This window comes from Pleurodeles waltl, chromosome 6 (assembly GCF_031143425.1).
Source record: "Pleurodeles waltl isolate 20211129_DDA chromosome 6, aPleWal1.hap1.20221129, whole genome shotgun sequence".
In the NCBI taxonomy this organism is placed as follows: Eukaryota; Metazoa; Chordata; class Amphibia; order Caudata; family Salamandridae; genus Pleurodeles; species Pleurodeles waltl.
Window position 1 is genome coordinate 830605587 of NC_090445.1, and position 16548 is coordinate 830622134.

The following is a 16548-nucleotide window of genomic DNA, read 5'->3' on the forward strand; positions in this document are numbered from 1 at the left end:
CTCTCTCTAACCGTCTGTCAGCTGGCTTCACTGTAAATGATAGCAATTGGCCTTTCCCAAGAAACATTTCTGCACACAAAGTAGTTTTCTTTGAGTGCCAGGAACTACTGTGGCAATGTGTGCTTTTTGAGGCCAAAAATATTTTTAACAATGTTTGTTATGTTGGTGAGGGCCTGGCAGCTCCACAACAATAAGGTTTTACAAAAGTCATGTCAAAACAAGACACGCAATGACAAAACTAAAAGACTGGCCACCAATGTCAGACCTATTACCTTTGCCAATGCTTGTGTTTTTCATGTTTCCCATAATCTTGTTGAAACTGGTTACACTGATTTTCCATTATGAATATTTTTTGGAAATACTAGCATGCAGCAATACATTTTACTAAATGATGCTTTAAAGAAATGGTACTTACATTTCACAGTAATTTAGCAAAACATTTTTCCTAGTTGCATTTTTTGGTGAATATTATATTTTGAAAGCACAGAATCATCAATCTTGCTTTATAGTTTATGCAAACATTTGTATCTAATCAGAGAGCATTTGGGGATCATTATACGTAGCCTCATATTGTTAAACTTTGCAAACTTATGTACCCCTTTTTTTAATGGACCCACTGACAGCAGTGCAAGCCGAGCTCACAACATTTATTTAGATTTCTCACCCTAATAATAAAGACTTTGCAATAATGAACCATAAATACAAGTTTGAACTGTGCTAACAAATGGACACAAATATGACCAACTGCAGACAATTCCCTTCCCTGCTCCATAATGTTGTACTGTAAACTAGCAGCCAAAAGGCTTGTGCTGCAGGGGGTTTGACCTACTTGTCCCAAGGACAGAATAAAAATAAAAACGTGTTGTCCCTGTCTCCATAGTCCTAGACGTTGGGCTATAGGAATTTGGCACCCCTGCTCTATTCTTGGATCCTTATATTTTGGTATTAAAGATGACAACCTCAGTTCCATCATTGAGGCTGCACAACTGGGAGGCCAAGATTTTAGTGTTCGCTGATGATACTGCCTTGCTTACATCTCTGGCAACGGCTCTGCCAGTGATAGAAGACGCAGCTAAGGTATGTGGGTATGTTTTGGGGTATACACTGAACATCAATAAAACTGAGGTCATAGCCAGTAAGGAATATAATAAAGTGGACCCTATCTATGTAACCTCAGCTAAATATTTGGGCATTTGTATATCGTTTGATATGGACACTGTGGCATCCTTGAACTATGATATAAGTAGAGTCTCTTTCTCTATTCATACAATGGGACAGGCTACATCTTCGTCTGAAGAAGTTGGCAAAAATGTTTTTGGTCTTACAAAAAACCTTGTTGAGCTATTCGCTACCTTCAATGTCCTCACAAGGGGGTGGAAGGGTCATGAGGGTGGTTTGCACTCCCGCACTTGTGGAACTATTATCTAGCCATGCTTATGTTCCGGCTCTCTGCAGTGCTGGGGCTTAGACCAAGGGATCTGGGAGGACTATTTCCTGAGCACCAGACTTTTTCAGCAATTATTAGGCCAAATCAAGAGCTGGTTGATGCTACCTATTTCAAGCATACATGGTTTAAGACATCATTAGTCTACCATAAGACTTAGCAGGCTATTCGATATACCTGTCAAGTGGCTAGGTTTCATCAATACACCATGCTGGGTGACAATCCTAATTTCCCATCTTCTTTTAAAGATAGTTTTTTTAAATGCTGGAGTCTTGCAAAACGTCAGTATTTTGGTCAATTTTTAACAGTGGTTGGTCCCATCTTTTCATGAAATGAATAGGCACTACAGGCTTCCTAAGATGGCGTTTTTTCTGCTATCTACAATTAAGGAATTGTGTACAGTGACTTCCTGGTATCAACATTGATATGAACCATAATGAATTCCTTGAGAGTTTATGAAGATAAAGAAATGTAGTTTCATTAACACTTTTTATGTCATTTTGGGGCATCAGGGGAAAGTGGGTGATACGTTTGATGTACTTGCTGCTAAGTGGTCTTGGAGTATGCAGTGTAATGTCTCTGTGCCTGAGATACGCTACACAAAAAGACACTCTTAAACAATATATATTATACACCATTTAAGCTTTATAAGTGGGGTTTGAGGGATTCATTTGCCCTGTTTTCGGTGTGATGAACTGAACTCGAGGCAAATACAATACATATCTTTGCAACATATGGTTCCATCATACTATCTTGGCACAGAGTATTAGCACTGATAGACCAGCGTAACACATGCTTTTCCTGATGCTAAAACTGTTTAGTTAGAACTTGCCCCTTTTCCGGCTGAGGTCGCTGGTGTTTTCTATTTTGCAGTTACTTTTGCAAGATTAAGGGTGGCCCGAGCCTGGTTGCAAAAGGAGGTCCCGGACTTTGTACCTTGGTGGCTGGAGTTTATATTTCTTTCTGGCCTGGACCTTGCCCTAATTGATAAACATCTGAGTCAATATAAGCTAAGGAGAATGTGGGAACTGGGTTTGGGGAGGTTACTAGATCTTCTACCTGGAAATGTGAACCAATTTTATCGTCTTAATGGATTTTGCTTTGATTATTGTACATATGTATGTGTGATGGTTCTTTTAGGATTAATATATTTTCTTTGGTCACTTGTTATGATGCCAGGCCAATATGTGTAACTTTGTTATGTGATTCAATTTATTATTACCCCTTGATAATAAAAAAAAAAAAAAGTTTCCAATTGTGGGTTGTATTTCAAGCTATGGTAGTGACCAAGCAAATCAAAACATGAATATTTCATGTAAGATTAAAATAGGGGTTGTCCTGTAGTACCATGGAGTACCCTGGAGTACAGCTTCAACGGTTTATGCGTAATAGAGCACGGACATGGTCTTTCCTCATAACAGCAAGGGAGATATCTCTCATATTAACATCCTATGCTACAAACAATACTAACATATTCACTGATGGGAGATGCACTATAGATAAAACAATACTTAAAGGAATGTGTGTATACAGCATTATTTGTTAGTGATTTTCCAAAGTATTCTTTTGGTGAGGATGTCTAAACTTATTAGATACGTTTTTTCTTTTTTACTTTTGAAACCAATGCAACTTGCTTTGAGTGCTTAAAATGCACCATTGATTGCCCCTGACACAAAAATCTGAAATTTCAAATCCTGCTCGGTCTACCAGCCTCATGTTTATAAAGTGCAGCTGTGGGAAACAGGCACCCTGTGCAGTATCCCCCCTCCCCCTGCTTTTTGCCTGGTTTCTGGATGCAACTTGGACGGGAGGGCACTGGGATCCTGCTAACCAGGTCCCCAGTGACAGTGTTCTTTCCCTAAAATTGCAAAAGTATTGATACAATTAGCAACACCTTTAGCTGCCACTATAAGTCCCTACTAAATGGTATTTTGGTACCCAGGGCATGAGGTACTAAGGGTAGGCCTCTGAAGGCAGCAGCACAGCTTGTGCCACCCTAATGGACCATCCATTCTAATGCACCCAGCACTGCTGTTGCAGGCTGAGTGTTCTGGTGCTGTCCTAAAATGCAAAACAGGACATGGCACACAGCCTGTGTGCAGTGTTCACTACGCACTGCATGCAATATAGGTAAGTCACCCCTCTGGCAGACCTTCCAGCCCTAAGGCAGGGTGCACTATACTGCATGTGTGGGCATAGATGCATCTGCAATATACCTCTACTGTGTACCTGTCAAAGCTGGGACATAGTAAGTGAACAGAGCAGACATTTTACATGCATGGGCTTGACACTGGTCAGTACGGGTATCTTAGCTACATGATGGCCACTCTGAACCCTGGGTTGTTTGGTATCAAACTCAGGAAAATAAATCCAAACTGGTACCACTGTTGGGTTTATTGCAAAATGTACCCAGGGGCCACCTTAGAGGTGCCCCCTACAAAAGCTAACTACCCTGGCATGGTTGCTGGCTAGTCACAACCAGCCAGCCACCACCAGACAAGATTCTGGAACCCTGGGGAGAGACCCATTGCTCTTTTGGTCCAGAAAACAAAGCCGTTCCTTGGCAGAGGTCTTACACCTCATCCCCCAGGAATCAGGATCAGATTCCAAGGACACAATAGGGCCTGCAACAAAGAAGGCCCAAAGCTTGAGAACTGCATTCCTGCTACACAAATAAAAAGTCGCCAAACCCTGCCTGCTGCACCCAGGAGTCGACAATCGCCGCTGAGGGGTTGCATGGACATCGGACGGACTCTACAAAACCCTAGAGGACCTCCACCCGTCTGAAAATTGCCAAAGATCTCCCTCCAGAGTGAAGGCATCACTCACTGCAACAAAGAAGCAAAAGACCAGTGAAGTCCAGATCACTGACCGGCTGCTGACCAAGGAACCGGACACAGCAGCCGGACCAAGTTTCATCCGACGGAGCTGGAGAACAAATCCTGCAAGTGTGCTAAGTTTGGTGGTACTGCGGCCTCCAGTGGCTGAACTGTGTAGTTGCTAGGGGTACTGGACCCCCAACGCGGACAGCCGGAAGAAAAATCCATCAAGACTCCAAGCCCCAGTCGAGGGACCTCAGGACAAGTACGACCACACCGCCCCCCAGAATGGCCCTGCTGACCTGCAAACAACCCTGAAAGTGACCTGCATGCTGCGTCCAAGGGCACCTTTGTAATTACGCAAAGAAACAAGATGTTTTCTAAACTTTGAAAAAATCATAACTTAAAAAGTACTTACCTGATTTTGATGATTTTGGTCTTACAAGTGCTATAAAAATCTGAAGTATTTTTGTAAATTGGTCTTGTGTTATTCCTTTGAGTGTGTCCATTTGTATTGATACTGTGAGACCAACAAATGCTTTGCACTTCTCCAAGATTGGCCTAATTGCTCAACGAAGCTACCACAAAAATTAGACCATTAGGTGGTCTTAGTTTTAACTTCTGTAAACCAAGGTGGTGTTGGTTGGAGGCTCTGCACAGTGCACATAATTTTTGTACCTGCTCAACGAAGCTACCACAAAAATTAGACCATTAGGTGATCTAGTTTTAACTTCTGTAAACCAAGGTTGGGTTTGTTGGAGTGTCTGCACAGTGCACATCATTTTTTGTACACGCTATAGAGAGACAGCCTGCTACAGCACCATTTTCCTCTATTCAGTTACAACTTCTTCAACTTAGCCCCTGTCCAAAAAAATGTATAGCTCACATCGGTGTCTGCGCTTACGGTGCTTTTAAAAGCATCATTTACTGCATATTGCCCAGAAAATAGCCTCCATTATTATTCACCGTGCAACAAAAGTAGCTCCCTCAAATCATTTTCACTCTAGCGATAACGATGACTCCGCCCCCGCAGTTCAAAGTGTTTAGCCCCTACGTCCCAGAAATGTTGTCTAGGTGCGTCCCTTACGAGTTCCCCAATGCTCCCCACCGCTCGCTAGCACTCAAACCAGCAGAATAGACGCGGTGTCACCGCGCACGCGTTGAACTGCTGTCAGACCAAGAAGCTCCTTGAAGCAGTTTCCTTGAGCACGCGCAGATCATCCCCAGCCACGCTTCCTGGACACGGTGCGCATGCGCGGCTGCGCCCAGCCAGCTCCTGCCTGAGAAAGCACCATGGAGTCGTATGATGTGATCGCCAACCAGCCGGTTGTAATTGATAACGTGAGTGCAATGATGGAGGGTGGGTGGGGCAGTTCACACACCCTGCTGAGGTCTGCTGTCCAGTTTCAGTGGTTTGTTCATTACGATCATGGTGTCAGGCTTTCAATCAGCTTAGACCGTGGCTATTACCGGGCTGAGCCCCAGCCGCCACTTAACGAACTAGCTTCGAAGCCCTTAACTAACCTGTCAGCCGTTATACATCGCTTGCCTCGACTTAACCTGCGAGCATCAACTGTAACCAATAAGGTGTGGGTGGAGGGCGGCTTGTTGTCCAGCAGGCTTGCCTGGATGGCTTTTAAGCCACTCCTGGTCTCCCTGGTTGAGAGGCTTCATCACTAGTGCCACTGTGGGTGGAATGTAATCATTTTAGGGATTATGTTTATTCGTACCCCTTTTTCTCAAGCTAAAGAGGTGTTATAACCACAAGGCAGCTACTAGTCCAAGGACATTAAAGGTGGACAATAGGAACATTTTAGTATGGATTTTGCAACTGACGCATGATATCTATTTTGGAGCTGGCTGGATTTGGCAAACCTCAAGCTGAGGCTGTGAATGTATTTTGTACATCGTCAGTGAGGCTTCTTCGTCCCGGTATCAACACGAGGTCATTTCTTTTAGTGACCTACCTAGACTGGAGACGAGCACAGCGTCTCCCACACTCAGCAGACACACTGATGCTTTAAGTGAGGCGGGCCCTGACGCGCATCACACCCAGTAGTAATTGAAAAACGGCTTTCATAAGGGTCGCTATCGGGCTCTGTATTCATGCCTTTAACTTCGATATCAAAACAACTGATCCATTGCTCAGCGATGCAACCCCTCTTTACATTTCACGTTTTACTCCCCCTTCTATTCCCTAGGAGTATTTGTATTTTTTCAATGTGTTGTATTTCTGTAGTTTTTTAATGCAGTATATTACTCTTGTATATTTTGAACTGTCGTCTACCAGCGTCTGTCCTATTTCAGGTTGTGGGGTTATGTATTTATCACAGCACATGGTTGCTAGCTCTTTCGAAGTTGGGGCTAACGTCAGTGCACGTTTCTGATAGTGAGTCATAAAGTTGTGATGTCTACATGCACAACCATTCCCTGACCTCTCCGCAGGACGAGCATGGAGTGATTGTTTCACACCTGTCAGTTGTAATTTTGTGTGAATGAGTTACATAGCTGAAATATGGACAGTGCCAAAAAATGAAAATGGAGTCGTTATAGGTGGGTAGGTGAGTTTTGTGCAAAGAAGTATGGAAGGGAGATGAGATAAAAAGGAACTACTTGCAGGAGAAAGTGAAAAGACGGCCATGTGCAGATGGAGGATTTCAGAAAGATGTGGTGAGAAAAAGGTGTCTCAGAGAGTGAAAATTGTGTAGGAAAATTGGGAGGTAGTGAGAATGGGAGTGTCTGAGACACTCCAAAGGCGACTTACTCCTTCCACAGACGGTAGTAATGTTTCATTTACTATTTTCAGAATTGAAACATTTTAATTTGTAATTATTCACAACAAAGTTGTTATACATTTGCCTGGTACATCTAACAAACATTAGCAAAGCCAATAGGTCTGTTTTCTGTTAGGTACATGCTAATTGTTGTGTGATATGTTTGCCTGCAATAAAATAAAACTCAGAGAGGAGCTAGCCAAGTGGCACACTGTGAGGAGCACATGATCTGACACACCTTTAATTGCAATGGCCATACCTCTTGGAAAGGATTCCTATTTATTCTTTTTTGACAACAGTCGTTTTAGAGACCTTATCCATCCTACTCACGTAAAGCACAGGGGCACACCGTTGATGACACTACATTTACAGTAATGTTTGGCGGATCACTTGCTCATAGGATCTCTCTCCCAATGTCAGAAATTCACCTTGTTTCCATTTGTGGTCTTTTGTTTTGGAAGTCATTATGAGGTGTTTTAGTCTAATTGGTTCAATAGAAGCAAATCATATGTACAACTTTATATCTGCAATAAGGTATTGATTGACAGCCAGTGCAAGAAATGAAGGGAATCCAGCCGGATCCTGGTTCCTGCAGCTTTAATTGAGCCTAAGGCTGGTGAAATATGCTGAGTTTGTCCCTGTGTAATTTGCTGACGCTTGGTCAAGTTTAGCAGTGCCCGCATGTTGTATACTTCTTGTTCGTTGCAGGAATCTGCTAGAGGTCTAGATTTGAGTCTTATTTTCACTTATAGCTGGGCCCAACACAAAGGCTTCACTTAAGGGGCCATCAGCACTCCAATTTTGGAGTCTAATCCTGGCAGGGAGCTCTATGGAGCCTAGCACTTACAAGACAATGCAATAGATGGGAAACAAAGAACTCAATGTGTTATCACTTCACAAGTGCTTAAGAGAAGCTATAATTCTGAGTCAGGTTCTTGACTTTGTATGCAGTTACTGCTAGAATTTCAGATTTATCTGTTTGTGTGAGTAACTGGATTAACAACTTTTTAAATGGCACATACTCATTAAAAAAAAATCTTTTGTGGCACTCGAATCAAGACATTTATACAAGAGTGTAAATCAGAGTACAAGTAATGTTAGGTAAGACAATGAGTGTTACATGGAGTAAGAATCGCATTTCATAGATACTGGTAGGCTTATAGGTTAGGAGTGCTTGGTCTGGAGGAACAGAAAGTCAGGATTTGAAATGTAATGTTTGAGAATTTGATACGGCTAACCGTATACACGCTATGTTATGGTAATTTGTTTGATAATGTGATTTCTAAGTATCTGGACAAAATGTATTATGTTTGAATATGTTTTGTCTGTTTTTAATTTGTGGTTCGTTTTTAAAACAACTTTTTAAACAAAGTTGTATATAAATAAACAGAGTACATGAATATTAACTGGAAGTGCCCATTAAGGGAATGTCCAGGAGACACCGTACCCTTGAAATATGACTTCAGTTTCCATTACACGTTTCCTCCTCTGCCTCTGCCTCTGTTGTAGAAGGTCATTTGCAAGTGTTATTACAAAGCTTACATGATTCTTTTCATTCCAGATTGAACTCATTGCGCATGGTATCCGGACTTTTTTTTTCTGTTATGCTCCTCTTTTACAACTCCCTCAAAAGGAATTCCTTTTGATTCATAATAAGAAAGGTTGTTCTATCCAAATCTCATAGCTCTCAGTTTTAGAGTTTAGACCTGGAGAGTAGGGTTCCCACCTTTTCCAGAGAAAAATACTGGCCATCTTCTGTTCGTTCACTTTTTAAGATTGTGCAAAGGCCCAGCCCGGATTCTAAAGTAGAACTTTATGTGAAATCATTTGTACTCATTTTTAACATGCCTTTTCTTTCTTTGTTTACTGTAATGAGCAGTCAGGGGGTCATTAGGACAGTCGCAGAACACATTTTAAAGTGTTTTCTTCTAACATTTCTCGTTTAAAGTACGTATTAACAAGGGTGAATAAATCTGCCTTTCAATGAGTTTTCTATTGTTTGTACCAGCAGAGATACTAAAATACGGGTCATGCCGGTATAAAACCAGACCGGTGGCAGGTGGCACTATCTTATTTTTACCTTCCACTAGAAGTTCTCTTAGCTGCTTTTCGGTCTGAGACCAGGGGTTATATTAAAAAGATTGTCTCTTTTTGCAGCTTGGTGTTCCGAGCATTATGTTGTCCCATTGTATGTGTTGACTGTATATATTTTGCAATTTGCTGTTTCTCTAGTGGTGAAACAGCAATTGTTTAGTACCAATGGATTTTATTTAACTGCTCTCCGGGCTTATTTGTTCTTGTCCAAGCAGAGCTCATTGTTTCACTTGTCAGAGATTTTTTAAGGGATTACAAAATAAGTTTCTATTAAATACTTTTTTAGTCTTGTCTTGTCATTTGAATATGGTATTTTCTTGTTTGATAGGTCTTCAATTTTAACTGAGGGTGGCTTATTTAATGGTTATCACTTCGACTAGGAGAGTAAGCGAAATTCAGGCTTGTCACATCTCTTCCTTTTTATAGTATTTAATGATAGTTCTTGAAGTTAAACATTCTTTAGGCCAAAAGCAGTATCAGACTTCCATGTTTCTCAGATCATTTCTCGTTCTACTTAGTTTCTTATGCCTCATCTTTTAAGAGAAAAGAAGCTCATAGGCTAGATCGGAAAAAGGCATTGAAATATTACATCCATGGAACTGGTGTTTTTTTTTTTTTTTAAAGGTGATAAGTATTTTCTGTTGGATTTCTTTGAGCTAGCTATTCACTATTTTCGACAAAGTGACTCAGAGAGCGGTGAGCAGCTGTGACAGTGGTTGTTTCAAGCTCCGGCTCCTGAAGTTGAAGGGGCCATGGAAAATTTGGGCTTTATGCTCCTCTCTACTCCTCTGCCTGTCAGTTTGCCTGTAAGCACCCCCCACGGCTGATTGGCTGGTTCCTGGTGGTTTTGTCAGCAGTTACAGCAGTAGTAACAGAGACAGCTTTGGTGGCCTCACCAGCCATCGAGCCAGCCATAAAAAGAGGAGATCTTAGGAGCTTTCTTAGTTATAAAAGGAATAATAGAAGAGACAACATTATAGAGCATTTCGAGTGTGGGTGCTAAGAGTGAGGTAAGGCCATATCCCATTGCCAGGAGGCGGCTGGTACTAAACCGGTGTGACTTGTCCCTTATTGACGTAGGGCCACGCACCCCTCCTTTTACTGAGTAGCACATTCTTTTGGTCTTTTTCACCTTCCTTTCTTTTTATCTCTTATTGGTGCCCCTGCTGGCATATTGCCATTTGTATCTGTTGTTTTATTTTTGCATATTTGAACATTTTGCCTCAATTGCCTTATTTTGACTTGGACCTTGGAGATGTGGAACGTAGGAGGAGTCTTATGTGGTAGCCGCGGTTTGATCGGTTTTGAGTGCTAATTAGTGGGGTCATACAGAGTGGCGTGGGTAGTGTTGCAGTCATAGGGAAGTACTTGGGTGACACGAGGTAGTGGACGGTTTGGGCCTGGGAGTCAAGCGGACCCATCAGCTTGGCATGCCCTGCGAAATTCGGTGACCCCCCTGTCCGTGAGTGGAAGTTAGGGCATTATTCCAGTGTGTTCTCTCCTGTTACCAGTCACTTGCACGGCCACTGCAGATGCTTCTTCCACCATCATAGCACTCTGTGCAAATCCCATTGGGGTGCTGTCAAAAGAGCTGCACAGAAATTTTCACCAGCTTCAGCAGTGACTTGAACCTGCTCCTGTAGAAGTAGTCCACCTAGGAGTGGGGCGTAGAGTGTCTCTACCCTAAGTAATCCTCCCTGATTTTATTTTTGTAATTCTCCATTGTTTTCTGAGTTCCTTCTAGGTGGAAATTTGACAGCAGGAAAACTTAGATCAGGAAGAATATTGTCCACTAGATTGTGTCAAAAGACCAAAGCTAACCCATTGAGAAATAGACCCAGTCATCTGGGAATACTTAAAGGTAGCAGTAAAATACCAGCTTATTTTAAAAAATTCTCTGAAGAAAACTCCACTACCAGGGCAAATGCCCATTCGATTCAAGTATCTTCTCACCCTGAAGAAATAATAGGTCCATTTAGGGATCGCCCCATATCATGTATTTTCTCAGGGTGTAATGTTATGGAGGGCCCACCATCTCCCGCTGCCTTGCAATCCTCACTTGTCTTCGATTACACCCTACCAGAGATATCACCGCTCAAACCAGGTGGCTAATAAGAGTTTGGAAGTTGTACCAGAAACTCCTAAGCTTCAAAAACATTCCATGACCCTGTTTTCGAGCACAGCTAGTGTTAGGATCTCCATACACTCAAGTATCTCAGCATCTTCTGACTTGTTCCTAAATCCTCCAATTAATATGTCATCTGAGATGTATGTTTCTGTAGGTCATTGAAAAGCCTCAAGTGTATTCTGTCGACCATCTTGTCTTTTTTGGAAAGTCGTGACAGTTCAGACCATGTTCTAGATGTCATATCGGTCATATTGAAAGCACTGCCTATAAAACCATCTAGAGGTGACAACTTGTGCATTGTGAAAAGCTCTGCTCTTCGTATTGTGGACTCTAGTGTTCAAGTGTGTGGTCCTAGGGTTACACACCTTAGAAAAGCCAAAAGATGTGACCAGTCACTAGATCTAATACACCTGGAAGTTCTCTTTAAGGAAGAAGTCCATTCAGCTCCAAGGGAATAAAGAATGGGCAGGAACTTTCAAATCATGCCATGCCATGGATTCAGGGAAAGCATGTGAAGTTTTTTTTCAATCTTCAACAAAATTAAAAGCTGTAAACCAGCAGTGGCTGTTTAGGATCTTGGCCTTAAGTCTGGTAGTGGAAAAAATAAAAGAAAGGAAAAAAATAATTTTGCAAAGGATAACTAAGAAAAGAACAAAAAGGGTTAAATTCCAAAGGGTGGATCTATCAATGGAGATGTTTGTAGTCCCACATTTAACTGCCCCCTGGGGATGGATTCCCTCCTTAGGATCTCAAAATCGACTAAATCTGTGCTGGCTGTCAGTGGTGTTGCACATAATCGTGCTCAGATTGGTCATGGCGCATTCATATTGTAGAGGGAAAGAGGGCATTCCCCATGCCGGCTGGTGCTGAAATTTCTAGGCCGGAGAGGGATTTAAGGTGGGGTAAAGGTGCTATTGATAACCCCAATGAGGAAGTCCACTGGGTCCTTTAATTAGTGAACATTGTTGCTGACCCTGAGTCAGAATGAATGTTAAACAGATCACATATTTTATCTCTGTTTAAGACTATTCCTCAGTTGTCCAAAATATAATCTAAAGGTATCTCTCTGGTTGTTTTTCCCAAAAACTGTGCTACTTCTGCTTCTTGGTCACATGTTTGGGTCCATTTCTATCTCAGGGTAGTAGCTGAAGAAGTCTTACATTCAGTAGATGAGATTCATCAGTAAGGCTTCAACATTTATGATATTTTTATTCAACAGCCTGTATGTTTTTGAGGCCCAGTCAACTTATGAAAAGAGCTGTGTGGACTGTTGGGAAGTACAATCTCATAATCACAATCAAAGTTCCCTTCTAGTTTATGGCAGGGTGTCATAATGGTGCCAGGTCTGAAAACATCTTTGTGGTAAAAACAGATAAAGGTAGATAAATGTTCATGAACTGTGAGGAACCATCCAAATAGAATGAGATCAACTGGAAATGGATAACGGGCACAGTCAACTCAAAGAGGATGTTGTCAAAACTCCTCTTCTGCAGATCATGATGACACTGGGGTGGATTTTCAGACTTGGAATATTGCTGAGTTGAAAAGGAATTATGAATCTCTTCAATGATCAGAATGTCATGATTACTGCTGTGCAAGAAACCTGGGAAACGGAGGACCTCGCGATGAGTAATTATATTGTTTTTAGTACTAAGGCAGTTAAGGGGCAATTTGGTCATTCTGCTGGGGGCTTAGCTGTTATGATTCCTGTCAAATAAAATGTTGCGGTGTCTATTTATTTAGGGAATATATTCAGTTCTCAACTCTGTCAGTTACTGGGTTACCATTAATTAAGAGAACTGAAATGGGGCAAAAAGGTGTTCCAGATTTAATATTAATCAATACTTACTTTCCTCCAAACAAAAGCTTGAAAGACAACTTAGAGTTGGTATTGCTACAAGCAAACATTCACTTGTCCTTTGCTAATGTACCAGTCCTACTGACGGGCAACTTTAAAACAAAGATTTCTCCCAATCAGTTGAAGGATGATCTCCAAAGGGAGAAAGGAAATGCTTTGAATATCCCTTCCCAGGTCCTGTCATGGCAACTGGGGAATGGGACTGGAAGCCAGTTAGGCACCCTGCTAGATAGCCATAAAATGCCTTTGATAAATGGCAATGTGTTGGTTATCAGCTGGCACAGCCAACGTTTGTTAACAGAAGGGTGAGTACATTAAAAGATTATTTTATCTCATCAGAATTTTTTTTTGCTGGTTAAGGACTTAGTAATGGGCGATCCACCTGATAATGACCATAAACCACTGGTACTTTCACTGTTTAGGGCAGCGTATTTAAGAGTCTTTTGGTATAATAGTCAGCCTATCTGCTGTAGTGATGAGTGAAGATTAGTGTGGTACGCAAAACTAAAATTCCATACTATAACTGGTATAATGGAGTTGTTGAATTCACAGTCTAATCTTCCATCCCAGTATATAGTTCAATATTTTGAGAAGCTTATTGACTCTATAAGGGAAGTGTCAGACGTGGGCTTAAATATGAGCTGGGTCAGGAAGGACTCACTTAGCTCTGACAAGGCAAGGGCAAAGTTAATTCTAAATAAGGGGGGCGTACAAAGTAGGTGAGGCTAATAGGGAGTGTAATTGAAAAACAGACGAAAGGTTTTTTGGTAGGAACTACAACAAATAAGGTGATGGGAAAAGGAAAGTGTTTGGACAAAAGCTTTAGTCTCCCATCGAACCAACAACCCTTAAGGGCTTTTACTGTATAACTAAAAGTATACTTGCATTGCTAACATATTCCCAAAGAAATCTGGGTCAGGTATATATCTGATCTCTACTAGGTAAAAGAAGGAGAAAGAGATGTTTCGGGACCCATGCAGTTGGGTCTTCAGTGAAGGTTGTGGTAGAGAGTATCCTGCTTCCCTCCATAAGTAGTATGGAAGAAATCATAAAAGGTTTGAAAAAATCCAGAGCCCAAGGGCCTGATGATCTCTCTTCAGATATAATTAAACTTAGTCCTAGCCTGTGGTCCCAGGTCCTGGCTCTGCTGTTTAGGGCAATAATCAGCAGGCAGAATATGCCTGAATCCTGGAAAGGAAGCATTAGGGTGCCTCTATTCAAAAAGGGTGAACAGGCCCTTTCCAAACTACTGTATGCTTACCTTGTTAGACATTCCCAGTAAAATGTATGCAAGACATTTGCCGGGTTTATTGAAAAACTAGGTAAGTGAATCCAGTATTTTACTAATGGCCCAAACGGGTTTTCATAAAGGATATTCAACTATGGATGGTTGCTTGATGTTAATTAAACCTTTTGGCTGAAGAATATGCTTTAATAGGAACTAGCCCCTTTATGTGTCTTACATCGATTTGTCAACAGCATTTAACATTGTAAGAGGGCTCTGCTCTGATAAAAGGAGTCTAGCTGGAATTGTCCACCAGGTTTATTAAAATTGATAATTTAATTACAAGAGGGCTTGTGGGCCGGAATGGAACGGGGGGTAATGGAGCTTTGTCCAAAACAATTAGCACCACCAGTGGCCTTAGTTAAGGGTGTATCTTGGCTTTGCTCCTGTTTACGATTTATATTGTGAATGCTATGGTAGGCCTAAATCGGGTTCAGTTCTTTCCACCAAAAGTAAGAGCTGAGGTTATATCAGCACTGTTTTACCCTGGTGATACAGTGTTGTTGGATCTAACGCCAATAGGTCTTCAGGGGCCATTGGATGCATTTTTAAAGTACTGTATGTTGAGACAAAACCCATAACATTTAGGTGTTGTTTTGGGGGGTGTTTAAGTTAACGTGGTAAAAGAATATAGATACTAAGGGCTCCTTTACATGCATAATCTAAGGGGCTTATTTTTACAAGCCCTGTGGCGCAGGGCAGTGCAGCAAGTGACCTTGCCGCTCTGCCCTGCGCCTTAGGGAAAGGGCAGAAATGCACTGTTTCTACAAAATATGGCTAATTTCTGTCTTTTTCCACTGCGCTAGCACACAATGGGCAAGGATGCCTGCGTCGCAGACAGGATTGTTTTTGTGCAGGATGAGACACGTTTCTGCACAAAAACACCATGGAGGCTCTTTTAGGGTTGAACCTACAAGTGCCTGCACTAGTACATGTGTCTCGCTTGCAAGACTGTTGTGTACAGTGAAGGGCTTGTAGCCACCTGTTGCCTACCATTTTTTGGCTTGCGTGGCAGTCTGCTTTACAGCCTCGTAATTTATCACTGCAGGTCTGGCATAATTTCCGTTGCTCTGTGTGGAGCAGGGACCAAGCACTATTTGATTGAACGTAATCAGTGTCCGTCCACTTCTTCCGACGTGATTGAGGTACTTTTTATGGGCGAGTGCAAAGCGCTCCGTCCATTCTGTAATATCTCTTTGGGCATCAAACCACACCCATGTCATGTCAGTCACTTACATTGGTTCGTGGGCTTGCCTTTTAAAATCCGCTTGCTATCATTTCTGAAAGGCATGCATACGTCATGCCTTTTCCGGTGTTTAGCCCACCTACACAGCACCGGTAAACTACTAAAAACACCCCAGGCTTGATGTTTTCAGCCTGGGGTCGGGACTACTTTATCTGTTTATTTTCCACGCAGCACAATCATGCTGCATTTTACATAGCGCGATCACGCTGCATTTTTTTTTCTTTACAACGCGAATAGCTCTAACTCGAGCAAATGCGAGACCCATTGCATTGAAAATGCTTGTTTTCTCTTTTTAGCTTCTAGTGCCCTGCAAACAGGTGTGTGACTGTCAAACACGTGTCCATCAGGACAAACAAAATTGCAAAGTTTTATAATTTATAGCTAAATGTCTTATATTTTGCCAAGTCTTTTCTCCCTTTGCGCTCTAGTTTTCACTCATGGATGCTGTTCTCAAAATATGGCGATTATCTTGTTTATAAATATTGCAAAGCAACATTTTTTCTATGTTATGTGTAATTTCTGAAATGAGGCTTTAACACATACTTGTGCAGTACACCCCAGTCCACCCCTCTCCAATCCTCTCCACGCTAATCCAATCCACTCTAACCCACTGCACTCTAATCTGCCCCACTCCAGTTCACCCCTTTCCAGTCATTAGTAATCTACACCACTCCAAACAATCTTCTCCTCTCTAAATCTAATCCTTGTATTTATGGTTCATTAACCAATATGCCCCATTCCAATCTAAAACAATATGCCCCACTCCCACCTACCCCACTCCAATCTGTCCCACTTGAATCCAAAACAATCTGCCCCACTTGAATCCAAAACAATCTGCCCCACTTGAATCCAAAACAATCTGCCCCACTTGAATCCAAAACAATCTGCCCCACGTTAATC

At 41.9% G+C, this 16548-nt stretch overlaps 2 protein-coding genes across 2 annotated transcripts in view; one reads left to right on the top strand and one right to left on the bottom strand.

The window, feature by feature from the left end:
* SUFU (SUFU negative regulator of hedgehog signaling) overlaps positions 1-16548 on the bottom strand; it is a 401082-nt gene that overhangs the window by 360332 nt on the left and 24202 nt on the right. The gene's annotated exons all lie outside the window — the stretch shown is intronic.
* The window catches only part of ACTR1A (actin related protein 1A), a 217157-nt gene continuing 206083 nt past the window's right edge, over positions 5475-16548 (top strand). The window contains exon 1 of the mRNA XM_069239514.1: positions 5475-5604. Coding sequence (XP_069095615.1) covers positions 5557-5604 — 48 coding nt within the window. The 5' untranslated portion in view covers positions 5475-5556. The remainder of the gene's footprint in view (positions 5605-16548) is intronic.